Below are 12641 nucleotides of genomic sequence, written 5' to 3'. Positions count from 1 at the left end.
ACCAGGCCTTTTTCACTTGCTTGAACCCAAGGGCCCACAGCTCGACTGGGATATCTCAGTAGATGCCTCGACAGACTTGGGCATTGGGGTGGTAATTAATGAAAGATGGGATGCTTGGAGCTTACACCCAGGCTGGAAGTCAGAGGGCAGGAATATTGGATGGTTCGAGGCTTTAGCAGTTGAATTCCTCATATACATTCTCGAGGCTAGTGATCTGAGGGATGTCACCATCCTGGCCAATTCTGACAACCAAGGAGTCATCGGCGCCTTTGAGAAGGGCTGCAGTCGAAGCATCTCAGTCAATCTCTCCATTCAACACAGTGCTGTCATTCTGACAATGAGATGCATCACGCTTTCTCTCTCTTATATCGAATCTGCCAAGAACCCGGCAGACCCAATCTCACACGGAGACCTGGGTCCACCGGAAATGAGGCAAAGAACATATTTCCAGCTCCCAGATGAGCTCACACCTTTCATTTGTCATGTTTAGGTTAGACCTGCTTTGTGCCATTCCCTCCTTCACTTCGCTAACTTCCATTAGATTCAGATCCACCCCCCTTCCAGCAGTACGTTCTGTCGAGGCTAGCAGTAGGGAACCACCACCACTGGCGATTCCTCCATGTCTACCATCTGGCTGAACAAAAGCAAGAAAGCCTCGCAAAGGCTGCAAAATTGATTATAATGAATATCGTCCCTTTGTCCCAGCAGAGGATAGACTCTTCTGCTGGACATCCCCCCACTCTATTTCATTTGACCAAAAGCTTTACAACGAGGTTCCTCATGATGCTGCCATTATCCAGTCCCTTATTTGCACAATGCACGAAGTTTCCACTCTTCAAAATTATGGCGCCAGTCTACTATGCTTTCACCAATTTGCTGACAAGCGTAATATCCCAGAATCAGAGCACATGCCTGCTTCTTATCTTCTTCTTGCTGCCTTTGTGGCCAACACTTCAGTTTCCAAGACTCTGGGCAAGACCATTAGCACATGGATGTCAGGTCTTTGAGCCTGGCATGAGATTAACTTAGCAGAATGGTCGGGGGGTGAAGAATTCATGGTTCACATCAAGACGGCTGCTGCTAAGCGTGGAGCACACCCATCTCATCCCAAACGCCGTCCTGTCACGCTTGAACATCTTTTTGCCCTCTGTGAAGGCCTTCGCATGTCAAATGCCTTCGATGTCGCTGTCTGGGCAGTAGCCCTGTGTGCCTTCTGGGGGTGTTGCTGTCTAGGAGAATTGACTATTCCTTCCTGGAATGCATTTGACGAATGTCTCCCATGTAGCAAAATCAGCTCACATTTCTTTCCGCAGGCACTTTGGAGGTGCAGAGTCAGCACAGTTCCACATTCCTTGGGCCAAGATGGAACACCAGGAAGGTGCAGATCTGATCTTCACCTCCAGAGAGGACCTATGCCCAGTCGAAGCCCTCTGTGCCCATCTAAAGTCCAACAAAGACGTTCCAGACAATGCTCCACTCTTCGCCTTCAAAACCTCGGACTCATCGTGGGCTCCCATGACTAAGGAATGGTTTCTAGACCGATGTCGCAAAATTTGGGAACTGCTGAATCTGGATTTCATCCATGGCCATAGCTTCAGGCCGGGTGGTGCTACAGAACTCTTACTGGCGGGTGTCCCTCCAGAGACAGTAGCAAAGCAGGGCCATTGGAAATCTTTAGCATTCTTAATCTATTGGCGTAAGCTAGAAGACCTTATCCCTGCCATGATCATGAAGTCATATAATCCCACTCATATAGCTGAACTGAAGAACTCCTTTGAACAGTTTCGTATTAGACACCTGCTTGCCTGCATCCATATCCATAGAATAATGTACTCTCACTGTTGATCTTAGCATCGCTACATAGAATTCAATTGCTTTGAAGTATCCCAAGCTTCAGCTCTGGTTTGGGGGTTCCGGTACTTGCTGCATGCCATCCCGTCTCATTGGGAGCTTCACTCTGGGATGGGTAGCGCCTGGTCTGACGTGCAGCTACGTCTTTTCGGTTGCTCAGATTTCAGGTTTCCCTGAACAACTGAGTCCTCGGCTTCCACTGCTACGAGTTTGAGCTTCCGGCATCTCTTCATCCCGGTATCCATCTCCGGACTGGTTTCATTGCCGGTCTCCCTTCTGCTCAACTCACAGTTCTCTCAAAGCCGAGTTCTCTCCCCCCAAACCCAAGAAATCAAGGATTTCTTGTCTTGCAGCTCATATCTATTGCATCACTATTTAGATCTCTCGATACTATCCCGCAGCTTCACTTGGCGGCATTTGCATTACTTATGGGCTGCAGCTCCGAAACCTTCCCTTCGTCCGAAGTCTAGGTGAGGCAGACCCTGCATTAATACGCATTTCGAAAAGGTGAGAAACCAAAGCGATAGATTGGGAGATACGAGATACTAGGTCGTCTAAACTACGATTTATTTGTCCTCTTCTTCGCTTTGGCAACATGGATGAGCTTGTCGTTATCGATATCGTCCTTTTTTGGCTTCTTCTCGTCATCAGAAACATCATCGATAATATCATCCAACTGATGGTAGGAATAAGTAAAAGACGTAGGGTCAGAAGACCGGAGTCTATAATTACCTCGAAAGCGTCCTCCAAATCTGGAGCTGGACCAGCAGCGAGTTTCTTGGGCGCTTTACCAACATCTTGGCCTTTGTGGAAGGGTATGGGATGCTCTTGGCCATTGTATCTAGAAAGAACCCAATTAGCGCAGGTATATATGACTACAGCAGAAGCATGCTTTCGTGTGAATGAGGACTTGACAGCAGGAGATATTTTCTTGAGAACAACGTCATCCTTATTCTGGTCGACACCGAGCTCGACGATGGTATCCCAGTCTTCCTTTGAGAGGTAGTATTCATCCATCCGGTCGATGACATCATCAATAGCGCTCTGTGCAGTTGTCAGACATGCCCGGCCAATCATGGAGTACGACGAACCGATCCTTCATCTGCTAGAGGCCTAATAATGTGAGGAAACAGCGCAGGGATATATGATTGTCGAATCTCTGATTTGTCTCCGGACACCTTGAGCCGCATTCGGATCTGCACATCAACCAACTGGCGATTGAGCTTGGTCTGCTTTGAGTTCTGCCCTAGCCATCTAGGTTTCATCCAGTCAATACGTAGCCAACGAGAGGGAGATTGGAGTCATACTGCGGGAAAGACATGGAATTCTGGCCACCATAATGAGCGCCCTGACCGTAAAGAAAAGATGCTGGTCGAACAGCAGAGCACACAGCGTGAAGCGGCATCAGTGACCAATGTTGTTCCGGTCTGTAGAGCCCATATGTCAGAGGAAATCACAGAATGGCAATACGTAACCAACCCGTGTATAAGACCGTCGACTAAATCACCATCGGATATTGACGCAGCAGCTTTGTCCATCAGCTGGAGTTCTCTCAAGACTTTATCCGGACCATCGAGATTCCGAAGCTTTGCAGGTTGCGTTTTCAAATAATTCTCCTGAACGGCGTTTAAGTCCCAAGAAATAAGGATCGGGCGAGGAGCAGCGCACCTGAATGAATAACGGAATAAAGGAGTGATCCTGGAAGTATAGCTCCATCTTGTCACCCAGTGTCTCCCGAGCTGTTGCTGAGAACAAATATGGCCCCAACATCTTCGACGTGATGTCAAATGGACTCATTATCGAATATTTCTCGTTCATTTTCGTCCTTCGTTCGTCAATAAGTCGCTGATACTAGCAAGTTTACAGCACTTACAATGCTTTGCCCTCATCGAAAGACATTGAATCACTGGACAACTTCCATGTTGATAGCATATTAAGAACCTGTCGGATATCTGATTGTGATCCAGCAATGAGTTGATCTATCACATTCGCTGGAATCTTCATCTTCTCCCTAAAAACACTGTGAATATGGGTTACAGAGAGATCAAGAAAGGACATTACTTGAAGGCAATTGTCAAAATTCTGGAACGGACTTGAGCGGTAGGAGGTCTAGAAGAGGAAGCGTGAGTAAGTTTACATCTCTTTAGCTAGCACCATTTACTTCGAAAAGTGCATATTGAATGTTGTGCCCTTTAATGGATTCAACTTCTGGGCGTTACGGTCGTTGGCAATGCAAATAATGGGAATCTAAGAGTTCAGATGTAGCTCAGCTGGCGGAGACGATGACTAGGCTTTCACCAACCTTAGATTTCTTGATTAACGCATTGAGCGCACCGACGCCACCCCGGTCGCCGGCGGACATACCGTCGACTTCGTCCATAATAAGACAACTTCGATCAGTAATGGTGACGCCCGCAGAGTTTGTTTTCTAGAAGAATATGGCCACCTGAGTCCACAGATGATAAGCATAACTATTCACGAACGTGGGTGCCACTCAGAAACCCATCTAACGATGTGTTGTTGATGTTCATCCCGTTCTAGTCAGCAGAGTTGGTATGTTATGGCCAACAAAAGAGAAAGCGTGACGTACTTCAACGAGCTTCTTGCTTCTCGCATCACTCGCATTCAGTTCGATAGGAGCTAATCCAGCTAGTTTCGCGCAAAGATGCGCGCTGGTCGTTTTACCGATACCAGGGGAACCCGTGATGAGGACAGCCCTAAAGATATTCATTCCGTTCTTCCCTGGTTTTTTGAACCCGCTTTTGAGACTCTGAGGCCTGGACGACATTGATATGATGAAATTTCAGGAAGAGGAGTCGGCATACCAATCATTAAGCCATTGAAGTAACTTATCTACTTGGCTTTTGTTTCCACAAATCTCTTTGAGAGATTGAGGAGAGTATCGCGTCGTCCACAGTTGAGAAGAAGGATCAATTACCTTCGAACTGCAAAGACGTTCAGTCATGCTACACCCTGACAGACGAGAGAGACTCTACCTGCCAGCCGCTTCCCTGCTTTCCTTCGCTGCTTGCTTTTCTCGCTTTTCCATCTCTTTGGCGGCGCTCTTGATGGCTTCCTGCTCCTTTTCCATTTTCTTCCTAGTCTTTTCATCCACCTTGCCATTGCCAGGACCCTTCCGGGTAGCGATCAAATTCAAGAACTCGTCCTCGTTCAAAGTGTTAATCTTGTGCTTTGCTATAGCGGCCAACTTGGACGGCCCAGCATTGTCGCCTAGGATGACGAAATCGGTGCGTGATGAGGGTTGTCCCACCACTCGTCTGAGAGAAATAAGACATTGAATTGGAGGAGGAACATAAACGTACCCGCCAAAGCGTTTCGCCAGATCAATCGCCTCTTCTCGAGAGAAACTACTTAGTTCGCCGGTAAAAACGAATGAAAGGCCCAGGAGGCAGTCGGGCTGGCCATCCGGGACGTCTTTGGAGCCGTGGGCGACAGGCGCGGCTAACTTTGCGGCTTTCACAGCGGCCCAGCTATGAGCCGTGTCAGCACAGTAAAATGTGGTAAGAGAAGGAACGTACTTGGGCTTCTTAGGTTCATCTTTGGCTTTCTCCTTGCCCTTCCCGTCAGTATCCTTCGAGGTGCTGGCTTTCTTCCTGGCAGGCGGTTTGGCCTTCTTCGGGACCAACCCCTCATCCTCGTCGGAAGCTGAAGCGTAATCGTCGTCATTGTGGTGTTTGATGGAAACGAAACCTTCCGCTTTCTTCCCGTTAGTTTTGGACTTAGAGTTTGTCGAAGGTCGAGGTTTTGTTGTGGCGGTCTTGGGCTTGGAGGTCGACGAAGCAGGTTTCTTCTTGGGAGGTGAGTCTTCTTCATCTTCATCGCTCGATAGAAGGGCAGCAGGCTTCTTGCGCTTGACGGTCGGCTTACGAGGCGGGGACGGAGAGTCATCATCACCTAATACGAAGAAGTCAGCCTGTTGATAGTGAACAGAACCGGGATACGCACTGATCTCAATGACCTTCGACGACTTGACAGACTTGCTATTAGACGAGGCTGTTGCTGGCTTTTTCTTTGGTGGAGACTTTTTCGGATCCTCGTCGTCGTCGCTGGAAAGCACCGCTGTCTTGCGCTTCAGGCTCGGCGAACCTATGCTGACCTGATAAGCTGCAGATAACTGCCTTCAGGCAAGATTTCATACCCGCCGTTTGACTTGAGCTCTTCTTTGCCTGCGACGAGCCTGAGGCTGCCGGTTGCTGCGCGTATTTTCGATCTACAGGCTTGGGATAAAACGACTGCCACTTACAGATGAACCAGGAACTTTGCCTTGGCTGTTGGACGAACCAGTCATGAAGGCCCTAATATCTACCCCAGCTGGCTTTTGCGTCTTGGACGTCTTGGACGTCTTTGTCGAGCTCATTGCTAGTAGTAGGTACGAAGACGATGTTAGTCAGACAGCGGCACGGACGCGTTGGATGTCACGTTTGGCGCGTGAGGTCACAGTCACGCTCAGTCGTGTCCATTCAATTTCAAATTTCTCCATTTCTACCTCTCCTTCCACGACCATGAGAATAGCTTTCCTCCATCCAGATCTCGGAATCGGTATGCCCTGGCATCTATTGATCTTTATTTCCAACTCACTTCTTTGTAGGCGGTGCAGAACGTCTCGTCGTAGATGCTGCGCTTGGATTGCAGGAGCTGGGCCATTCCGTCGACATTTACACGTCTCACCACGACCCCAGTCACTGCTTTGAGGAAACCAAAGATGGTGAGCAACCTTGGACTTTCCTCGTGATTCTTCTCTCAATTCATCAGGAAGCCTCTCCGTGTTCAACGTTAAACCTCCGGTTCCCCGTGCCTTCAAGGGAAAGTTCCATATCCTCTTCGCACATGCTAGGCAACTGCACCTTACGGCACATATTCTCTTATTCTCATCCAAAAAGTATGACGTATTCTTTGTCGACCAACTATCAACGTGTATACCCTTCCTTCGCATGCTGGGCAAAACTAGAGTCGTATTCTACTGTCATTTTCCGGATAAGCTGCTCGCGAATGGCGCGTTCATCGAAGGATCAGCGATGCGGAAACAGGGAAGTCTGTTGAAGAGGATTTACCGTTTTCCCATGGATTGGTGGGAGGAAATATCAACTCGTGCGTTCATGCCTACCTTTGATACCTTTGCTTACGTTTCCTATAGGTCAAGCAGACATAATATTGGCCAACTCTCGATTTACTGCGCGCGTATTCAAGTCGTATTTTCCCTCTATATCCGAGACCCCAAGGATAGTGTATCCAGGTATCAACATTGCTGCGTATGAGGCTGCGGTTGATACCTCGGATCCTGATGTTATTTCTATAGCTTCGTGAGGCACTATCTTCTGCTGCCTGACTTGTTCTGACTATCATTCAGCGACTGTTCTTCCTTTATCTCTTTAAATCGATTTGAGAAGAAGAAAAATGCAGCGTTAGCCATTGAATCTTTTGCTCAGGCCCTACCCAACCTTGCGCGCAGGACGCGTCTTATTATTGCCGGAGGATATGATCCCCGGCTTGAAGACAACATGCTCACCCTGTATTCGTTGATCGACCTGGCGAAGAAACACGACTTGAAATATGATGTGATCACCCCCTCTACCCCCAATGCTGTCAAAATCCCCCCTCTCAATACTACTCGCGATAGCCCTGACGTTCTGTTCCTGCTCAACTTCACTACCGCCCAACGTTCCTGGCTGCTGAAGAGTTCGTCGACCAAAGCTCTGCTCTATACACCGACAAATGAGCACTTTGGCATCGTTCCTGTCGAAGCCATGATTTGCGGTTTGCCAGTATTAGCGTGTGATAGTGGAGGGCCCGTCGAAAGTGTTGTGGATGGACCGACAGATCAGCGTACAGGTTGGCTACGGGCCCCTCAAGCTGATTTGTGGGCCGAAGTCCTAAAGGAGATCAACAGCATGGGTGAGGCAGATAGGAACGCTATTTCGGAGAGAGCGAAGGACCGAGCGAGGCATGTTTTTAGCATGGACGCGATGGCTCTGTCGATAGAAGAAGCGCTGAAGGAAGCAATTGCGATGGGAGAGCCAGGGATTAGTCGAGGATGGGAACTCTTCGGGGTGATGTTGATAGGTTTTCTGTTTGCTTACCTCCTTGGCCCATGGTTAATCTGACAAGCTCTGCGATTTTATCAAGATATATTATCATTACTCGTACTTGGACATTCTTGCGGATATTTGTTTATGCAACGTTTCTCCCGAATCAACCCCAGAATATCCTACCCTACTTCTTAGTCTCCCTTCGAGGTATAACCGCGGACTGAGAAACTCCTCGTGTATCAATAAGTTTTATAGTCACGAGCCCTGTGCGTTATATTCGTTGTGTTGAAGGCACACACCTCTTATCACCTCTTTCTCCATTAGCTCAAGCATGACAACCTCTATGTAAATGTCGTTCGTCTCCTGTACAAATCCCGCTGAATGTGCTTTAACACAGGCGGAAAAACGATATATATGCCGTACTGACTTCAACCAATATGGTCGGTGCATTTCATTGGAGCCTATATCTTGTGGTGGCAAGTATCCGTAACCAGTTTGTATACGTTAGCTAACGAGCCAATAATCTCCAGGACTCTTCAACGGGCTACAAATTCCACGCCACCAACAAGATCGGCACCGCGCCATGGCAGTATGAATGCGTACTTTGGGTGAATCCCCAGTCCGAGGACAGCATGCCAGTCACTTTTACCAAGATCGGGCGGATCCCAGACGATTGGGACTACTCATACCTCGATTATTTCTTGAGCAGCATACCCATGAGCACCCCGGATACTGACCGTGCCAGGGAACCCAGATTTACTTGCCGAGTCTGGTTCAGAGAAGCCGTTCGCACGTTGCACGCTGCAGAGATGTTCGTAAAGTGCGCCGACGTTGATGCGCTCGAGAGAGACCTTGTGATCAAGGCGACGGCTGCTGAGTACATGCGTCGCTCAATTCCCCTTCCTCGTTTTCTGACTACAAATGCGGTGGATGTTGAGGGGTGGCTCTGATACTGTTTACGGCTGCTTGTTAGGTGTATTTTGAATAAATAGTGGTCCGAGCGTACGGCGGCGATTCCCATTCTTGGACTCTGCTAAGTATCGCGACAGCAAAGCTACCCCCCAGAAGTCCAGTAAAAATCAGCGTGGAGAACATCACGGATGACAGAATGGCACCCGCCTCCTCAATGTCTAGCAGATAAAGATTAGGTACCAAGGGCGGGCGCCGTCGTTGGAGCGTGTTGGGATGCCGGTATGTCTGTCATTCCTTGACTTCGCCTCTCATTAAAATTTCATTGCGTATTTGAGGACCAACCCCTGCGACCTGCTAACCCACTGGCCTCGTGAAAAAATATAAAGCAGGATGGTCCATCTGACGGCCAACAACATCCCCCCCCTCAGTCCTCCCTCTCGCCGTAGCTACTGGTAAAGTTGCGCAAGGACTTGTGTTTCGCGTACTGCCCCAGCGGCGACCGCAGAACGCTCCTGGAAGCTCGGAAAGTCGAAGCTCAAGAACAGCAGACGACCGTCGAAAGGGCTGTTAGAACGGGTGTCTGAGATGCTTCTCATTGGGGATATTGAGGTGAGTGCTACCATGCCGCCTCGGGATATTTTTCTAATGACGGCCTAGGTCTTCAACCACCTCGACCTATCCATTTGTGCTGCACTCTTGGTGCCATGCTATCCATCTTGACGATTCCTCGCTCCGCTTGGACAATAGTTCGCTGATAACGGGTCCCCCAAATATCTTGACCCACCCGCCGGAACCCGGAGTTTTTGCCTGACAAACGCTGCCAAGTTGTCATATATACTCCAGCTATTTAGTTACATCTCCAAGCACTATCTAGACCCCCCACACCTCGTTCGATTAGCTGCTCGCACCCAATACAACAGGTCTTCAGAACGTCAAGTCGGACATTTTCCCGACGAGAACAGAATTGGTATGACAGGGAGAAATATTCTTGTTCTCTACGTAAAAGGTGCGCCATTCAAAATCAGCTATTGGACCCGATGTTTGACGTTTTGATATCATAGTACCCGACTGAATGCAAAATATAGCTTGAGCAGAGATCCTGAACACCCGTCAGAGAGATTGATCAGTGGGTTGTGGATACACTTCCGTTCCTCTATAATCTTATTTGTTTATCAGTGAAGTCATCAAACTGGAGCTTCGGGAAATCTAAGATCTGATAGACAGAATCCTACAGAATCTAGACAAAGCATCTCATTGTGGTCTAACCCAAACCACCGCCCTTACGAAGTTATATGTGCCGTTCAGTTCCACCAGCGGAGTATCCGACATTGCGGGCACGGTACCGCTTCGCTAAGGGGCGCTACGGAAGGTCCCGAATAAGTTTAGGTATTCATCGACATTTCTGATTTTGAACATTAAGAGGGATCGTCGTAGGTAATAAGTTTAACAATAATTAGTAATAACAGTTATTAACATTGCACAGTACTCCTCCTCTACATAGGCTTACGGTCAACGGCAATGTGACAAATGTGTTTACACACTTTAATGTCTCCATCTTCCTTAAGGCATTCTCTGGTCAACTGAACAGTCTGAAAACCGATATCGTTGTCAAATCCTTTTGTGCTTTGAACCGGCTTCTCAACTATGATCCGAGCGAGGCGGTGATCCCCGTTTTCGGACTTTCACCTGGGGCCATTACCACGCCACCGCGCGATTCCGAGTCTCCGAGTCTCTGGCATTCTGGCGACAGGGACCAGGAAATCTGGTATTCATGAAGTCGAGCGGGACAGCACCGAGATGAAGAACACGGACCTCTTCGAGACCACAGAACATCGCCAGCGAGCATCCAGCAAATCACTTTCCTACCTACTTTTGTCAGCGCGGTGAAAGGCTCTTGGCTGGTCGTACGGCCTTATATATTGCCGACGTCATGGTATGTTTCGCCCGGCCTTTCACTGACATTTCATCTTGTGCTGACTCTTCGTTACATAAATCCCTTTAGCTGGCGCACAACTTGTCTGACTGGAAAATGAATCAAACCAAGGCGAAGAAATCGGCCTGCTAGGAAATGGAGTTGGACTGGACACTGGAATTGGGGGTCCACTCCTGCCTAGGCTTCCGCTTCTAAATGAGATCCACGGTCAACGAGAGTAATCACGTAAGTTAAAGCACCGGCACTTAAACACGTAGCCAATGGTCGGCCCTATCTCCACCTCTTCGCGTAACTATGAACATGCCAAACCAAGGACAGCCCAATGCCTGTAACACTGCTATGAAACCCAGTGCTACCAGGCGTCTCCAATTGAAAGGGAGGCTCCAACGAATGTCTGATATACCTTTGGATATTCTCCTTGAGGTGAGTCGGATGCCATACATTTCGGGTGTATTTTCTATAAAGGAGAATAGATTTTCAGCCATTTGGACCCCCGTGATCTCCTTCACCTGTGTCGCACAAGCAAGTCTCTTCGCGCTGTTCTTCTTGACCGTTCTGCGCTTTTTGTCTGGAAAAGTGCTCGTCGAAACTTGGAGAATCTCCCTGCTATTCTAGATGATTTATCGGAACCTCGTTATGCAAGTTTACTGTTCGACAAACACTGCCAGGTACATCAATGGGCACTCTTTAGTTAATTTCACGCTCATTGGTATACCCGTACTAGCTTTGTTTAGCACCTGCTAAGACAAATTACGTTCAATGGTCGGCCCGAATTCGATGCTGCGACGATTGCCTCAAAAATATTGACATGTAGGTCTTCGCAGTCCGTTTCTGCATGAACTAACCAATACATCTAGCTTTACTCCAACGATACCTCAGGAATTGATCAAAGTGAAAAACATAATTCCATCATACTTCTCTGGTTACTTCTCGCTACTTTCCTTTTTGGCTACGACGTTAATTTGGTTAGGTGCTGACTCTAGGGATCACTATCATGTTCCCTCTATGATTACTTTGATGCAGGAAGTCAAAACCCTGTCAGACGAAGGGAATAACTTTGAAGACTGGTATGAAGATAAAAGGGCTTCCTTGAACGCGATTGAGCAGGTGCGGACGGCCTCGTTTCAGCTTGAACTTGAGAACGCTTGACTGATTGAATTATCACAGCTTGGCGAACAGTGCGAAACGTGGCTAGCTGTGAGATCCTGGGCACATAAAGTCGAACTTGGCAGGATTCGTCAAAAGAGAGTAGACGAGTACGTCCGGATAGCATGCCCAATGATTTCATTCCTCAAAACATGTTTCTTTGGTACCAGTGTGATTGCAAAGCTCAAGGATCTCGGGTGGGAATACCTAATTAACAGGATATCCCGCAAGAAGATCGCATCCCACAAACTCGTGGCGTATTCCAGGCCGTTGACTGATCGAAGTATGCATACTGCCATTGAGTCTGTTATCCGATGCGATGTATGTCTGAATCGTTTGTTGTTCACAGGTTGGTGCAGTATGGAACCGGCGATGGTAGATTTCATGGAGGAGCTTCAGCAGAGGAACAAAAAAGGTGTCATGATAATGAAATCCACCGATACTGCTGGGAAGTATCTGGGTTATGAATCGTGGACGCTGGATGGCGAAAAGAACATGTTCGGGCCTTTTGACCCGGACACAGGGAAGCTCTCTGACGAAGAGCCTTTGTGGTAGTTTGTATTATAAAGGGGAATTGCGGTCCTTGATCTCAGCATCCGTTCTAGTTCGGACTTGCTGTCACTATTTTTTCGACGTGTTCCAAGTTGTCAACTCTATATGTATAATCCATGCTCAGATCGAATGAATATACACATTCTGGTTTACTGCCAATGGCAACTTGTTGCCCATGACCGAGAAGGACAACAGACCGC

General features: G+C 48.1%; 5 protein-coding genes across 5 annotated transcripts; 4 read left to right on the top strand and 1 right to left on the bottom strand.

Moving 5' to 3' along the window:
- Positions 1-1055: 1055 nt before the first annotated feature.
- On the top strand, positions 1056-1938 carry EV420DRAFT_1702088 (uncharacterized protein; the record flags this gene model as incomplete). Its single annotated transcript, XM_060479506.1, has 2 exons — positions 1056-1204; positions 1314-1938. 2 exons carry the CDS (start codon positions 1056-1058, stop codon positions 1843-1845), a joined length of 681 nt encoding a protein of 226 aa, XP_060327813.1. The 3' UTR covers positions 1846-1938.
- Positions 1939-2323: 385 nt separating this feature from the next.
- EV420DRAFT_1559523 (replication factor RFC1 C terminal domain-containing protein) lies at positions 2324-6287 on the bottom strand. Its single transcript, XM_060473790.1, has 20 exons — positions 6116-6287; positions 6011-6065; positions 5818-5958; positions 5391-5766; positions 5175-5342; positions 4848-5129; positions 4677-4796; positions 4442-4628; positions 4335-4388; positions 4154-4279; positions 4013-4098; positions 3913-3960; positions 3725-3862; positions 3520-3676; positions 3331-3467; positions 3159-3278; positions 2943-3105; positions 2744-2895; positions 2584-2692; positions 2324-2527 (listed from the first exon to the last, which is right to left on the bottom strand). The coding sequence occupies exons 1-20, from the start codon at positions 6227-6229 to the stop codon at positions 2411-2413; spliced, it is 2850 nt and encodes a 949-aa protein (XP_060327812.1). The 5' UTR covers positions 6230-6287; the 3' UTR covers positions 2324-2410.
- A 45-nt stretch (positions 6288-6332) lies between these two features.
- Positions 6333-8072, top strand: EV420DRAFT_700791 (glycosyltransferase family 4 protein). The gene is made up of 5 exons (XM_060483136.1): positions 6333-6411; positions 6461-6577; positions 6625-6960; positions 7007-7172; positions 7220-8072. Exons 1-5 carry the CDS (start codon positions 6375-6377, stop codon positions 7971-7973), a joined length of 1410 nt encoding a protein of 469 aa, XP_060327811.1. The 5' UTR covers positions 6333-6374; the 3' UTR covers positions 7974-8072.
- Positions 8073-8296: 224 nt separating this feature from the next.
- EV420DRAFT_1273995 (uncharacterized protein) lies at positions 8297-8848 on the top strand (the record flags this gene model as incomplete). Its single annotated transcript, XM_060467801.1, has 2 exons — positions 8297-8378; positions 8415-8848. Coding segments are annotated over 2 exons (516 nt in total), but the record flags the coding sequence as incomplete, so codon positions are not given.
- Positions 8849-10720: 1872 nt separating this feature from the next.
- On the top strand, positions 10721-12598 carry EV420DRAFT_1559501 (uncharacterized protein). The gene is made up of 8 exons (XM_060473789.1): positions 10721-11166; positions 11217-11411; positions 11468-11553; positions 11601-11665; positions 11714-11850; positions 11911-11999; positions 12060-12172; positions 12239-12598. The coding sequence occupies exons 1-8, from the start codon at positions 11038-11040 to the stop codon at positions 12442-12444; spliced, it is 1020 nt and encodes a 339-aa protein (XP_060327809.1). The 5' UTR covers positions 10721-11037; the 3' UTR covers positions 12445-12598.
- Positions 12599-12641: the final 43 nt, after the last annotated feature.

The sequence above is a fragment of the Desarmillaria tabescens genome, assembly GCF_030435595.1.
Source record: "Desarmillaria tabescens strain CCBAS 213 chromosome Unknown EV420scaffold_32, whole genome shotgun sequence".
Classification (NCBI taxonomy): domain Eukaryota; kingdom Fungi; phylum Basidiomycota; class Agaricomycetes; order Agaricales; family Physalacriaceae; genus Desarmillaria; species Desarmillaria tabescens.
This window is presented reverse-complemented; position numbering and strand designations above follow the sequence as displayed.

Coding starts and splice junctions, on each gene's coding strand:
- EV420DRAFT_1559523 (XM_060473790.1), bottom strand. CDS start 6,229: ATGAGCTCGACAAAGACGTCCAAGACGTCCAAGACGCAAAAGCCAGCT. Junction 3,468..3,519: donor TTATTCCGTTATTCATTCAG/GTGCGCTGCTCC, acceptor AACGCCGTTCAG/GAGAATTATTTGAAAACGCA. Junction 3,279..3,330: donor GTCGACGGTCTTATACACGG/GTTGGTTACGTA, acceptor TGGGCTCTACAG/ACCGGAACAACATTGGTCAC.
- EV420DRAFT_700791 (XM_060483136.1), top strand. CDS start 6,375: ATGAGAATAGCTTTCCTCCATCCAGATCTCGGAATCG. Junction 6,961..7,006: donor GTGGGAGGAAATATCAACTC/GTGCGTTCATGC, acceptor CGTTTCCTATAG/GTCAAGCAGACATAATATTG. Junction 7,173..7,219: donor GATGTTATTTCTATAGCTTC/GTGAGGCACTAT, acceptor ACTATCATTCAG/CGACTGTTCTTCCTTTATCT.
- EV420DRAFT_1559501 (XM_060473789.1), top strand. CDS start 11,038: ATGAACATGCCAAACCAAGGACAGCCCAATGCCTGTAACACTGCTATG. Junction 11,412..11,467: donor TGTTCGACAAACACTGCCAG/GTACATCAATGG, acceptor TACCCGTACTAG/CTTTGTTTAGCACCTGCTAA. Junction 11,554..11,600: donor TGCCTCAAAAATATTGACAT/GTAGGTCTTCGC, acceptor CAATACATCTAG/CTTTACTCCAACGATACCTC.